The sequence below is a fragment of the Nerophis ophidion genome, linkage group LG21, assembly GCF_033978795.1.
Source record: "Nerophis ophidion isolate RoL-2023_Sa linkage group LG21, RoL_Noph_v1.0, whole genome shotgun sequence".
NCBI lineage: Eukaryota > Metazoa > Chordata > Actinopteri > Syngnathiformes > Syngnathidae > Nerophis > Nerophis ophidion.
Window position 1 is genome coordinate 26,898,746 of NC_084631.1, and position 13,406 is coordinate 26,912,151.

The 13,406-nt window shown below is 40.7% G+C and overlaps 1 protein-coding gene across 1 annotated transcript; it reads right to left on the reverse strand.

Moving 5' to 3' along the window:
- Positions 1-5,420: 5,420 nt before the first annotated feature.
- On the reverse strand, positions 5,421-10,462 carry sem1 (SEM1 26S proteasome subunit). The gene is made up of 3 exons (XM_061882394.1): positions 10,305-10,462; positions 9,782-9,875; positions 5,421-5,617 (listed from the first exon to the last, which is right to left on the reverse strand). Exons 1-3 carry the CDS (start codon positions 10,378-10,380, stop codon positions 5,575-5,577), a joined length of 213 nt encoding a protein of 70 aa, XP_061738378.1. The 5' UTR covers positions 10,381-10,462; the 3' UTR covers positions 5,421-5,574.
- Positions 10,463-13,406: the final 2,944 nt, after the last annotated feature.

A 13,406-nucleotide genomic window follows, 5' to 3' on the forward strand; every position in this document is an offset into this window, starting at 1 on the left:
TGTTCAAACATACAAAAAATACCTCAAACTTCACTTTTTCTCTAGTTGGAAGTGGAATTCTAGTAGGGTGAAAAGTGAACAACTTTACAAGATTCTTATAAATGTGATATGCACACCTCAGATACCCTCACAATGATACTGACTGACAACATCAAATGTATTCCCTCACTTCTCTCACAGGATGAATTAAGTCCATCCATCGGTCTGTTGGATATACGGCTCATCGCCTTTTGCTCCCTCAAAAACCAGCACGGAGAGATGGCTTCCAGATTAAAAACGCATCCCCTCTGCACGTGTTCACCCCCGCAAATGATCATCCTTTCATCAGTCAACATCAGCTTTCACTTTCATGTTGAATCGCGCGGGGTCACAAAAGAAACAACAAAATGCTCGCACAAATTAAAGCGCTGATTAGGCGGGATCAAAGACGGACAACTAGTGCAGGGAGGGGGGCGCTATGCGATCTGCGCCAGGGGTCGTGGCCCGCCGAGGCCCTCGCCGCGTCCGATACAAGCCAACAATCTTACGCTCTCAGCACAAACAAAATGGCGGAGGGTTAGTCCTCTGTTGCCGCCACTTAACGATTATCTGGATTGAATGACTTCACAAGCGTCCCATTAATGATCGTCAGGGCGGCGCCACAGCGCTATTGTCGTTGACTGATAAACATTTTTGCCATTTACACCTGCAACATGGCTTCACTTACCAATAGGTCAAACTCTCTTGTTCACAAACGGTATTGTATACAGTGGGGCAAAAAAAGTATTTAGTCAGCCACCGATTGTGCAAGTTCTCCCACTTAAAATGATGACAGAGGTCTGTAATTTTCATCATAGGTACACTTCTACTGTGAGAGACAGAATGTGAAAAAAAATTCCAGGAATTTACATTGTAGGAATTTAAACAAATTTATTTGTAAATTAGGGTGGAAAATATTTATTTGGTCAACCATTCAAATCTAACTGATGGAAGGAGGTTTTGGCTCAAAATCTCACGATACATGGCCCCATTCATTCTTTCCTTAACACGGATCAACCGTCCTGTCCCCTTAGCAGAAAAACAGCCCCAAAGCATGATGTTTCCACCCCCATGCTTCACAGTAGGTATGGTGTTCTTGGGATGCAACTCAGTATTCTTCTTCCTCCAAACACGACGAGTTGAGTTTATACCAAAAAGTTCTATTTTGGTTTCATCTGACCACATGACATTCTCCCAATTCTCTGCTGTATCATCAATGTATCCATTTTGGTATAAACTCAACTCGCCGTGTTTGGAGGAAGAAGAATACTGAGTTGCATCCCAAGAACACCATACCTACCGTGAAGCATGGCGGTGAAAACATCATGCTTTAGGGCTGTTTTTCTGCTAAGGGGACAGGACGATTGTTCCGTGTTAAGGAAAGAATGAATGGGGCCATTTATTGTGAGATTTTGAGCCAAATCCTCCTTCCATCAGTGAGAGATTTGAATGGTTGACCAAATATTTTCCACCATAATTTACAAATAAATTCTTTAAAATTCCTACAATGTGAATTACTGGATTTTTTTTTCACATTCTGTCTCTCACAGTTGAAGTGTACCTATGATGAAAATTACAGACCCCTGTCATCATTTTAAGTGGGAGAACTTGCACAATCGGTGGCTGACTAAATACTATTTTGCCCCACTGTAAATGTTATGAACATGTGATATTTTGCAACACCATATTAGAAACAGAATGCCAGCATTGCTCTTCTCCACAAGAAGCTCAAGTTCAAGCGTAATAAATCAATTTGATTTATTTTCATGGTCACAAAGAACAAGGAAATTAGGTTAAGATAGTTTGATGTCAAGTTCCGTATGTTCCTAAACCAGGGGTGTCAAACTCATGAAGGAAAATCACAAGTGGGCCGGAAGATTAAAATCATGGTATTAAAACTAAACAATAAAGAAAACTTCAGATTGTTTTCTGTGTCTTACTTTAGGCCAAAAATAGAACAAACATGTTCTGAAAATATTCCGTTAAAAATATAGAAAAAAATACCGGCACCGGTAAAGTTTAGATCCATGAAGGAAAGAAGAAAGTGAATGAATATTTATAACTATTACATATGCATAACAAATTGTTTTCTTTTGTATTTTTGTTATTTATGAATTAACGTTCATGACAACCTTTTTCCAAAACACAATATAGAATGTGAGATATAAGAGGATAATGGATACATTTATCATTTTCTTCAAAACGGTTACAAAAAAGTGGGACCCCAAAACTGTACTGTGGGACCCCATTTGTATGACTTGATGGGGTCGCGGCCCCATTTTGAAAATTCCTAGCGCCAACACTGATGCATATTAGCGCCTGTTGTGGCCTGCGGGCCGATTTTAATACTAATCATGCATCCATCCATTTCCTACCGCTTGTCCCTTTTGGGGGCGGGGCTGGAGCCTATGTAAGCTGCATTCGGGCGGTAGGTGGTGTGCACCCTGGACAAGTCGCCTCCTCATGACAGGGCCAACACAGATAGACAGACAACATTCACACTCATACTCTAGGGCCAATTTAGACAATCATATCGTAGATAATTCATTCGCAGACCGGCTTGACTTTTGACACCCCTGTAGTAAACCCTAAAATCCAGAATGAATAACGCGTTGTGAACATTTAACAGATTAACAATGTTTGCCACCCTTGCAACACTGTAACACAGTGGTCCCCAACCTTTTTGTATTCGCGGACCGGTCAACGGGGGGGTGGAGATCCTTTTTTTTTTCCTTTGTCATGAAAAAGGGAGGTTTTTGTGGTTGGTGCACTAGTTGTAAGTGTATATTGTGTTTTTTATGTTGATTTCATAAAAATAAAAAAAAATAAAAAAATTTTTTTTTAATAAAAATGTATAAAAAAATTCTTCTGCGGCCCGGTACCAATCGGGCCACGGCCCGGTACCAATCGGGCCACGGCCCGGTGGTTGGGGACCACTGCTGTAACAGACACACAGAGTTGTTGAAAAGTTTGGTCCAACTATATCGCAGCGGAAGGATGACAACTACGTGCAATTAATAAATAAGTTGGGTGTCGTTTGAATGTAAACTATTGCCAATTCAGTTGTTTGAAATAGAATATGTAATCGTAAAAGTTTGCACAGTTTATTTGAATAGTGATTGTTCTTTTTTGATTAAATGTCCCCGTTAAAAATAACAATATAAACATAAGAATGACTTACCTGCTAAAATTCCATCCATCCATGTTCTACCACTTGTCACTTTGGGGGTCGCTGGTGCCTATCCCAGTTAGTCGGGCGGAAGGCGGGGTACCCCTGGACAAGTCGCCACCTCATCGCAGGACCAACACTGATAGACAGACAACATTCACACTCACATTGCTAACCTAACTATGAAAATATTCACAGACTGGCCTGATTGGTACAAAATAGCTCAAACTAAAACTACACCAAAAACATTGACTATTGAACAATATTCTCACAAGTATTCATTAACTTAAATTTTCCTTTCTCTTTAGTGTATTAATGTTCATGTTATTGCAATATTGTGTTCAGTTTTTACTTGGACAACTTAATGGAAAAACATTTCCACATACTCTACTATTGACGCTGATCTTTGACTTTTCTTCCTTGACAGCAGCAAAGAGCCGATCGCCACGCGCATGCGCGAATACTACCTCACTTTCTGTCAACTTGCTTTACGACTGTTATGTTCGGGCACGCCATCACTGCTACTTTGTTTTTTTTTTAATCGTTATTTCACCAACGATGTTATATAAAATATTACGATATTTATTTTCAAAGCTTACATAAACTTTAACGTGCTCTGCAGCCTTAAATGGCAAAAAAATCCCATCTTTTTTACGACTTTATATACATCGATTAAAATACAATTTAAAAGTGTAGTTTTTGATAGGCCGCAGATATAGATAAGTAAAAGTGCCTCGATAAAAAAAAATCAACATTTAAAAAATAAATTACGCGCCAGGAGTATGTTATCATTGCAACCGAGTGGAAATTGTTGTTATTACGGCTTCCATGTAAGCATTCTTTTGATTCGAAACATTCAACTATCACAGCGTGTGAAGTCGCAGAAGCGCATGCGTGGACCTTCTTCGTTGTCCGGGGGCCATTCTTCCCTGTGGGGCATTTAAACTACAAATCAAATTAATCTTCGCCCCTCCTACCATTGTTAGCCACCACCAGTTATCTGAAATATAGATTTTTATTCTTTCATCAGAATAATCTCTTCCACATATTTGATTGATCGTAATTACTTCTGGCGATCGATTAAACTTAAAAAACGACCGCAATATTTTGAAACAAGTGCAATTTTATCGTCATTATTGTCACAGAAGCATTTTTTGACATGAATCCCTTGAATGCACGTCAGTTATTTGCGTAAACTTGCTAAGGTTTTATCTAAAATACTGCTAGTCTATTTTTGAAGTAAAACACCAGTTGGTCTCTTAGGTAGGTAGCCTTGCGCAAGTGAATTGCAACTGTAGTTAAAATAAATTATGTGATTAATCCGCACGACTAATGTGATGTTTAGTGATCGATTTAACCAATTAGTTAACTTTTGAGTCCTGCTGGAGCATTACTTCAAGCAGTTTTGAAGTATATTCACTGTGTAACTTTATTAAGAGATGTTTTTTTGTGGGGGGAAACGATGGACAAAAAATGTTTATATCATTTGTACATACAGTAAACAAATACATGTCTGGTATTGATGGAGTGTTATTTTCTATTTGCGGCATCATTTGAAGGTGATGAAAGAGACTTTTGGTTTTGCTGGCATCCATTTCACCTCATTAAAGCCCCTTAAATGCCAGATAGGACAAAACACTGCAAGAAAACCATTTTGCAGAGGGAGCGTGGCGAGGATAAATTGGCCTCTGGTTCAGTACAAGAGTCCCCGCTGTGCCATGCGGAAGAGCGCAGCCCGGCTGGCAGCGGAGGCAGGCCCGGGCAAGGCGGGCTGGGGGACCCCATGCTGGGACCCCCTCCCTACCTCTGACAAACACGTCGGTGGATAATCTCCCCTTCAGGGTCTTGGCCCGGTGCTGTGGGTCTGAAAGGGGAAGGGGCTGTTCGACAGCAACGTACAGAAGTGCGAGTGCACAACCAAACTACACTGTACACACTCACCCTTCAAGTAGACGGCACTTCGACAGCTTCAACACGAGCTATAAATATGTGCTGGGACGTATTAGCGTGCTATAGGCTATATGCATGGCGCAACATGTGAATTGTAACCTCAAACAATTAAATATGGTTTTAGTTATTTTATAATGGGGCACTTTAGAGACTGAGGAAAAACTTGATGTGCACATAAACACAAGTTGTTGCTTTTTACACAAATAATTTAAAGTATATTAAGTCAGCTTAGACAACGCACACACAATCATATCAGGGTGAGTAAATACACTAATAGACGATGTTTCTCTAAACATTTTACTTCCATAAGCAGCTCTTACAAAAAGAAACAAATGCACACATGAAACATCTTCCTTTCTCCTCTTTTGTGGTCAACCTGTAATATTCACATAGAAATGTCCGTATTATCCAAGGGGTGCCACAAAAACTGTCAGCCACTACGACGTCTCCATCTTGTAGCCGTGCTTTTCCAGCTCCGCTCTACAGAAGTGGGGAAAAAAAATTATTAAGTAAGAAAATGTTATTTATAAAGCGCTTTTTACAGTCAAGATCACGAAGGGACTGGTGCAAATTGTTCCAGAGTCTGGGAGCTATAGCCTGGAATTCCAGGTCTCCACAGCTTTAAAAACAAGTTTTAGGGATCTTTAAAAGACCCTGGTATGAAGACTGGAGGCTGCGCCTGAAGAGTAGGGGCATATCAAGTCAATGATGTACTGAGGGGCTCACCATGCAACGCACGGAATGTCAGAACTAAAATTTTACACTCAATGCGGAATTTAACTGGAAGCCAATGAAGACTGCATAAAACGGGGGTAATATAGGCTGTTCTGGGTGCACCGGTCAAAAGTCTAGCAGCCACATTTTGGACAGTCTAAAGTCTCTGTAGCGTTGACTTGCTAAAAAGGGTGGAGTGAATTGCGAGACGAAATGAACACGAGAATGATCATTTCGAGATCCAACTTTGACAACAAATTTCTCACTCTAGAAATATTTCTGAGTAGGGCTGGGCGATATGGCCCTTTTTTGTATCTCGATATTTTTAGGCCATATCGCAATATATCATACATATCTCGATATTTTGCCTTGGCCTTGAATGAAAACTTGATGCATATAATCACAGCAGTATGAGGATTCTATGTGTCTACATTAAAACATTCTTGTTCATACTGCAATAATATATGCTACTTTTAAACTTTTATGCAGAGAAGGAAATCACAACTAAGTCAATTGACCAAAACTGTATTTATTTAGCAGTTATTAAGTAGTTATTAAGCAGTGGCACAAACATTGTCATTTACAAAACAGAAAGTGCAAGATTGTCAGAGACATTTTAAGTGTCAAATATAAGTGAGCTGCATAATAGGAAATCAAATAGTATTTGTCCTTCGCTATGTGGTTGGTTACTACAGACGTTATGAAATTATCTTCATTCTCTAGCAGGTGACTTTTCAAATGATGCTACATATTAGCAGTGATGCTACTGTTTATAGCAACGCTTTTGGCCCACACTTGACAAATTACGGTTGTTTGTTCGACATATTCCCACTCTAAGCCAGACCACCGCCAGATGATGGACTCCATGCTGTTTTTCTTGGGAATTAATTATTCCTTCATTCACACCTTCTTTCTCTCGTATTACCACTCGCACGGCTCTGCTACCATCACGGTTAACGTTACACATGCAGCTACCTCTCTGCTGCGCGAGGGGGCGTATATGTATGTGACGTGTGTAAGAAAGTGTGCCTGCTTGTCTGTGAGAAGGAGACACCAGAAAGAGAGAGAAAAGCCTGTAGTGTAATGCCCACAGCTAAAAGCAACTGCGTGAGAACATATAATCGAATATCACAATATAGTAATTTTCTATATCGCACAGAAACAAACCCGCGACATATTGTGTGTATCGATATATCGCCCAGCCCTATTTCTGAGATGATAAACCATTAACATAACATTAAAATCATTATCAATATCCATGCATATTTTGTTGAATATTAGAGTAAGACTGGTCCCTTTTGATAAGGAGTCTGGCCGTTAGATTCAAAACAAAATTGATTGTTTACACAAGACACACACATACCATCAGTTTACTATCATGAATTGATGCCCTAAAATAAGTTCCATGTAAGCTGAAACAAGAGAGGAGACGCAAGTGCACATTTGATCATAGCATATCATACTAGGAAATGGTAAAATATGCATTGAACTAACTCTCTGTTAAACAATTCAAAAAAATGTCTTTCCGACTACTTACAACTCTTACAACTTACTGGGAGTGTAATACTAGGTGCTTGCGACTAGGGCTGGGCGATATAGCTAATATACTCGATGACTATATCGTGATATTTGAATATACGTTCTCACGCAGTTGCTTTTAGGTGCGGGCATTACACTGCAAGCTCTTCTTCACTCTTTGTTGTATTTCCGACTCGCAGACAGCAAGCGCACCTTCTTACATACCTCACATACGTATGCGTGCTCGCAGAGCAGAGAGGTAGCAGCATGGTAACGTTAGCTGTGATGCTAGCGGAGCCGTGCGAGTGGTAATACGAGAGAAAGAAGGTGTCACATAAGTATGCGTGCTCGCAGAGCAAAGAGGTAGCAGCATGGTAACGTTAGCTGTGATGCTAGCGGAGCCGTGCGAGTGGTAATACGAGAGAAAGAAGGTGTGAATCTGGTAACAAATGAAGTAAGAATTAATTCCCAAGAAAAACAGCAGAGAGTCCATCGTCTGGCAGTGGTTTGGTTTCAAGTGGGAATATGTCGAACATCCATCCATTTTCTACCGTTTATTCCCTTTGGGGTCGCGCCGGTGCCTATCTCAGCTACAATTGGGCGGAAGGCGGCGTACACCCTGGACAAGTCGCCACCTCATCGCAGAGCCAACAGACAACCGTAGTTTGTCAAGTGTGGGGCAAAAGCTTTGCTACAAAAAGTAGCATTACTGCTACTATGTAGCATCATTTAAAAAGTCACCTGCTTGAAAAAGAAGAGTGCATACTCCGCATGTCAACATCTCCGTTCGGTGCCACACGCCCACACCATCAAAGTGCCGAGGTTAACATTTCCAGATTAACGCTATATGAAAAAAAAAAAGTCAACAAAAAAGGAGATAATGTCCGCAGTAACCTACCACATAGCCAAGGACGAACACTATTTGATTTCCTATTATGCAGCTTATTTTTATTTGACAGTTATTGAAATATCTTGTGTGAAATCATGCACAAAAGTGCACTTTATTTGTTTTAAACTATTGTAGTGGTGTTCTGTACAAAAAGTGCACTTTAATTTAGTGTTGTTTTGATATGTTATCTTTGAGACACCATGCAGAAAAGTGCACTAATATCTTGTCTTAAAATATCTCTGACAAACTTGCTCTTTCTGTTTTGGAGATTACATTAATGGTTGTGCCACTGCTTAATAACTGTTTAATAAATACAGTTTTGGTCAATTGACTTAGTTGTGATTTCCTTCTCTGCATGAAAGTTTAAAATGAGCCTACCGTATTTCCTTGAATAGCCGCCGGGTCGCTAATTAATTTAAAACCTCTTCTCATTCCTGCGCTTATTCAAGGCATGCGGTAAAAGTAAGCAGGCGCTAAAAACTTTAAAACCTCTTCTCACACCTGCGCTTACCAATGGCATGAAGTAAAATAAAAAATTGTAAAAAAAAAATATATGTAAAAAAAATTAATACATTTAATAAAAAAATATTCTGCGGCCCGGTACCGGGCCGTGGCTCAGTGGTTGGGGACCACTGCCTTACAACATGTCATCGCGCTCGCCTTTATACCATGCTATCTGCAGCATGCCGGCCGGACGCATACATTTCGCTGCTTCTAGTACGAGATTGCAAGGGATACTTGCTCAACAGCCATACCGGTTACACCGAAGGTTGTGATATAGACAACTTTAACACTCTTACTAATATGCGCCACACTGTGAACCCTAACCAAACAAGAATAATAAACACATTTCTGGAGAACATCAGCTCTGTAACATATTATAAACGCAACATAACAATTACCCAGAACGCCATGCATTTGGTGTCTAATATAGCCAAGAGTCATGGGTGCATGGCATTCTGGGTAATTGTTATGTTGCGTTTATAATGTGTTACAGAGCCGATGTTCTCCCGAAATGTGTTTGTCATCCTTGTTTGGTGTGGGTTCACAGAGTGTGGCGCAGATTGGTAAGAGTGTTAAAACTGTTTTATATCACAACCTTCAGTGTGATAGTACAAGCAAAAAAAAACTCCTCCACCATTTTGAAAATGACGACAGGGGAAGCGTCACTCGTGACGTCACAAATTTGACGCGGCGGTAATAGTAAGCACGCGCTAATAATTTTGGGAAGCGAGTTTGACCCGGCAGTAATTCAAGACAGGCGCTTATTACCGCAATTCAAGGAAATACGGTATATCAATGCAGTATGAAGAAGTTTTAAAGTACACACAGAATCATCATACTGCTGTGATTACACGTATCAGGTGTTAATTCAAAGTTAAGGCAAAATATCGAGATATTTATTGTGTATCGTGATAGGTCCTAACAATATCGATATTTAAAAAAAAAAAAAAAAGGCCATATCGTCCAGCCCTACTTGCGACATAAGCTTGCTTTTGTTGACAAGTATTGGTGCTACATACCTTAACTGGTTTGAGAAATCGTCCTCCACATTGTCATCATCCCAGTTGTCTTCCCAAACGTGGGCGTCTTCGTCCTCATCCAGCCCCGTCCAATCTGGATATATTCACAGTGGACCGCAAAAGCGCGTTACCAAAAAAAGGTTTCGGACGAAATCCGTATTTCAAACCAGACACGCCGATGCCCACACGAAATAACTGTAAACGGCACCATGGACACGACTTATTGAGTGACGTATATGTGAGCTACCGCTTTACAAAAGCTAGGGTAGCTCACATATACGGCGGGTAAAGCCAATATTACTAGACCAACAATGACGTTATGAGAGAAAATACAGCACTTTACCCTGCCAAACCAACTTTAAATAAACTAATGAATTGTTTGAATGATTCGCCATTTTAGTAGCATTGAAAGGTAACGCTAAAGCTAGCATGACTCGGCTAGCTGCGTCGCCGCTACACGGACGAGCTTGCAAACAATAAAGACTAAAGTACATTTTCAGTCACAAAACGATAACTTACTAACCTTCCGCTGGGAATTCTTCAAACTCGTCGTCTTCCTCCAGTAAGCCCAGGTCGACGGTTTGTTTTTTGTCCGACATGTTCACTGGCGGGATGCTACTTTTGCAGGTGTCAGAGAGTGACTGGCGCGCAATGCATTGTGGTGAAGAGAAGCCGCTCCAGCGCGTCATAACTGCGCTGTATGCGCAATAGCGCGCAGATTGCAGCTTGAACGGACTATACGAGCGTGTAACGAGGATGTCAAACGCCTCATATTATCAATATTATTATATTAAAAGCTAAATGTGTCGTCTGCAAAAGTCGCTTTCCTCAATTGAAACCCACATTCTCACAGGCAAAGGGGTTATTAAAGGCCTACTGAAACCCACTACTACCCACCACGCAGTCTGATAGTTTATATATCAATGATGAAATATTGACATTGCAGCACATGCCAATACAGCCTTTTTAGTTGAATAAATTGCAATTTTAAATTTCCCGGGAGTTTCTTGTTGAAAACGTCGTGTACTGATGACGTGTACGCGAGACGTCAAAGGTTTTTAGGAAGTATGAGCGCTGCGCACACACACAGCTAAAAGTCATCTGCTTTAACCACATAATTACACAGTATTTTGGAGATCTCTGTTGCTGAATCTTTTGCAAATTGTTCGATTAATATTGGAGAGGTCAAAGTAGAAAGATGGAGTTGGGAAGCTTTAGCCTTTATCCACACAAACACATGGTGATTCCTTGTTTAAAATTCCAGGAGGTGAAACTTTACCATAGATCAGAGCGGTCAAGGGAACATGAATCACGACGGAATGTCAACCAGCAGGTTTCGGTGAGAAAATTGTAGTTAAAAAGTTGCTTCTTACCGGAAAAAAGCTGAGCTCGTGCCATCCATAGCTGCCGTCGACTCCCCTGAGACATTGGCGTCAAGACATCCTTGGAGACACCCTTCCGACTATCAGGTACTGTTAAACTCACTAAAACACTAGAAAGACAATAGAAAGATAAGGGATTTCCCAGAATTATCCTAGTAAATGTGTCTTAAAACATCTGAATTGCTATCGCGTTTTTTTTTTTCTAGTCCGTCGCTATCAATATCCTCAAACACAAATCTTTCACCCTCGTTCAAATTAATGGGGAAATTGTCGTTTTCTTGGTCCGAATAGCACTTTTTGTTGGAGGCTCCCATTAAAATCAGTATGAATATGTGAGGAGCCATCAACATGTGACGTCATCGTCTGCGACCTCCGGTAGAGGCAGGGCTTTTCTCTTAGCACCGAAAGTTGCGAACTTTATTGTGGATGTTCTCTACTAAATCCTTTCAGCAAAAATATGGCAATATCGCAAAATGATCAAGTATGACACATAGAATGGACCTGCTATCCCCGTTTGATAAGACAATCTCATTTCAGTAGGCCTTTAACGCCCTGAGTAGTCCTGGGTTCAAGATCTTTCTATGTGGAATTTGCATGTTTTCCCCGTGACTGCGTGGTTTTCCTCCGGGTACTCCGGTTTCCTCCCACCTCCAAAGACATGCACCTGGGGATAGATTGATTGGCAACACTAAATTGGCCCTAGAGTGTGAATGTGAGTGAGAATAATGTCTGTCTATCTGTGTTGGCCCTGCAATGAGGTGGCGACTTGTCCAGGGTGTACACCGCCTTCCGCCCGAATGCAGCTTAGTTAGGCTCCAGCACCCCCCACGACCCCAAAAGGGACAAGCGGTAGAAATGGATGGATGATTTCAAGTTATGAATTAAATCTTTGATGAACTTTATTTAGCTACCACTTTTCAGACACAAATACAAAGTGATGGACACAAAAAAAGAAGAGATGCATATGCACACACACGCACACACATCCATTTCCTACCGCTTGTCCCTTATGGGGTCGCTGGAGTGTATCTCAGCTACATTCGGGCGGAAGCCATTGACAAAAACAAAACATGGCATTGAGGATGTCAGGAAAAACGACACCTTTGAGGAGTCGACACTGGAAAATAAGTCAAATTAACGCCATCTAAAAAATAGTATATTAACATATGATAGAATATATGTAAAAATTAAATAGAAATAATATATTAATAAGTTCTGCGATGAGGTGGCGACTTGTCCAGGGTGTAAACCGCCTTCCACCCGATTGTAGCTGAGATAGGCACCAGCGCCCCCCGTGTCCCCAAAGGGAATAAGCAGTAGAAAATGGATGGATGGATGGACATTAATAAGTTAATAAAAACGTAACATTGAGAGAATAATAGTACTATAAATAATTAACAACACCATCACTAATAAAAACATAACAGTTTAACATGATCATTAAAAAGCCTGATTAAAAAGGTGTGTCTTTGGCCTTTTTTAAAATATATATATATATTTCAACACTCTGGCAGACTGTTCCACAGGTGGAGGCCCATCCATCCATCCATTTATTACCGCTTGTCCTTTTTGGGGTCGCGAGGGTCGCTGGAGCCTATCTCGACTGCATTTGGGCGGAAGGCATTGACAAAAACAAAACATGGCACTGAGGATTTAAGGAAAAACAACACTTTTGAGGAGTCGACACTGGAGAATAAGTAAAATTAACGCCATCTAAAAAATAGCATAAAACATATGATAGAATATATGTAAGAATTAAATAGAAATAATACATTAATAAGTTAATAAAAATGTAACATTGAGATAATATTAGTGCCAATAATAATTAACAACACCATAAATAATAAAAACATTAGAGTTTAACATGATCATTAAAAAGCCTGATTAAAAAGGTGTGTCTTTGGCCTTTATAAAAATATACAGTATATATATTTCAATGCCTGCGATGAGGCGGCGACTTGTCCAGGGTGTACACCGCCTTCCGCCCGATTGTAGCTGAGATAGGCGCCAGCGCCCCCCGCAACCCCAAAAGGGAATAAGCGGTAGAAAATGGATGGGATGGATATTTCAATGCTCTGGCAGACTGTTCCACAGGCGGAGGCCCATCCATCCATCCATCCATCCATTTCCTACCGCTTGCCCCTTTGGGGGTTGCGGGGGTCGCTGGAGCCTATCTCAGCTGCATCCGGGCGGAAAACAAAAACAAAACATGGCACTTAGGGGTTAAGGAAAAACGACACTTT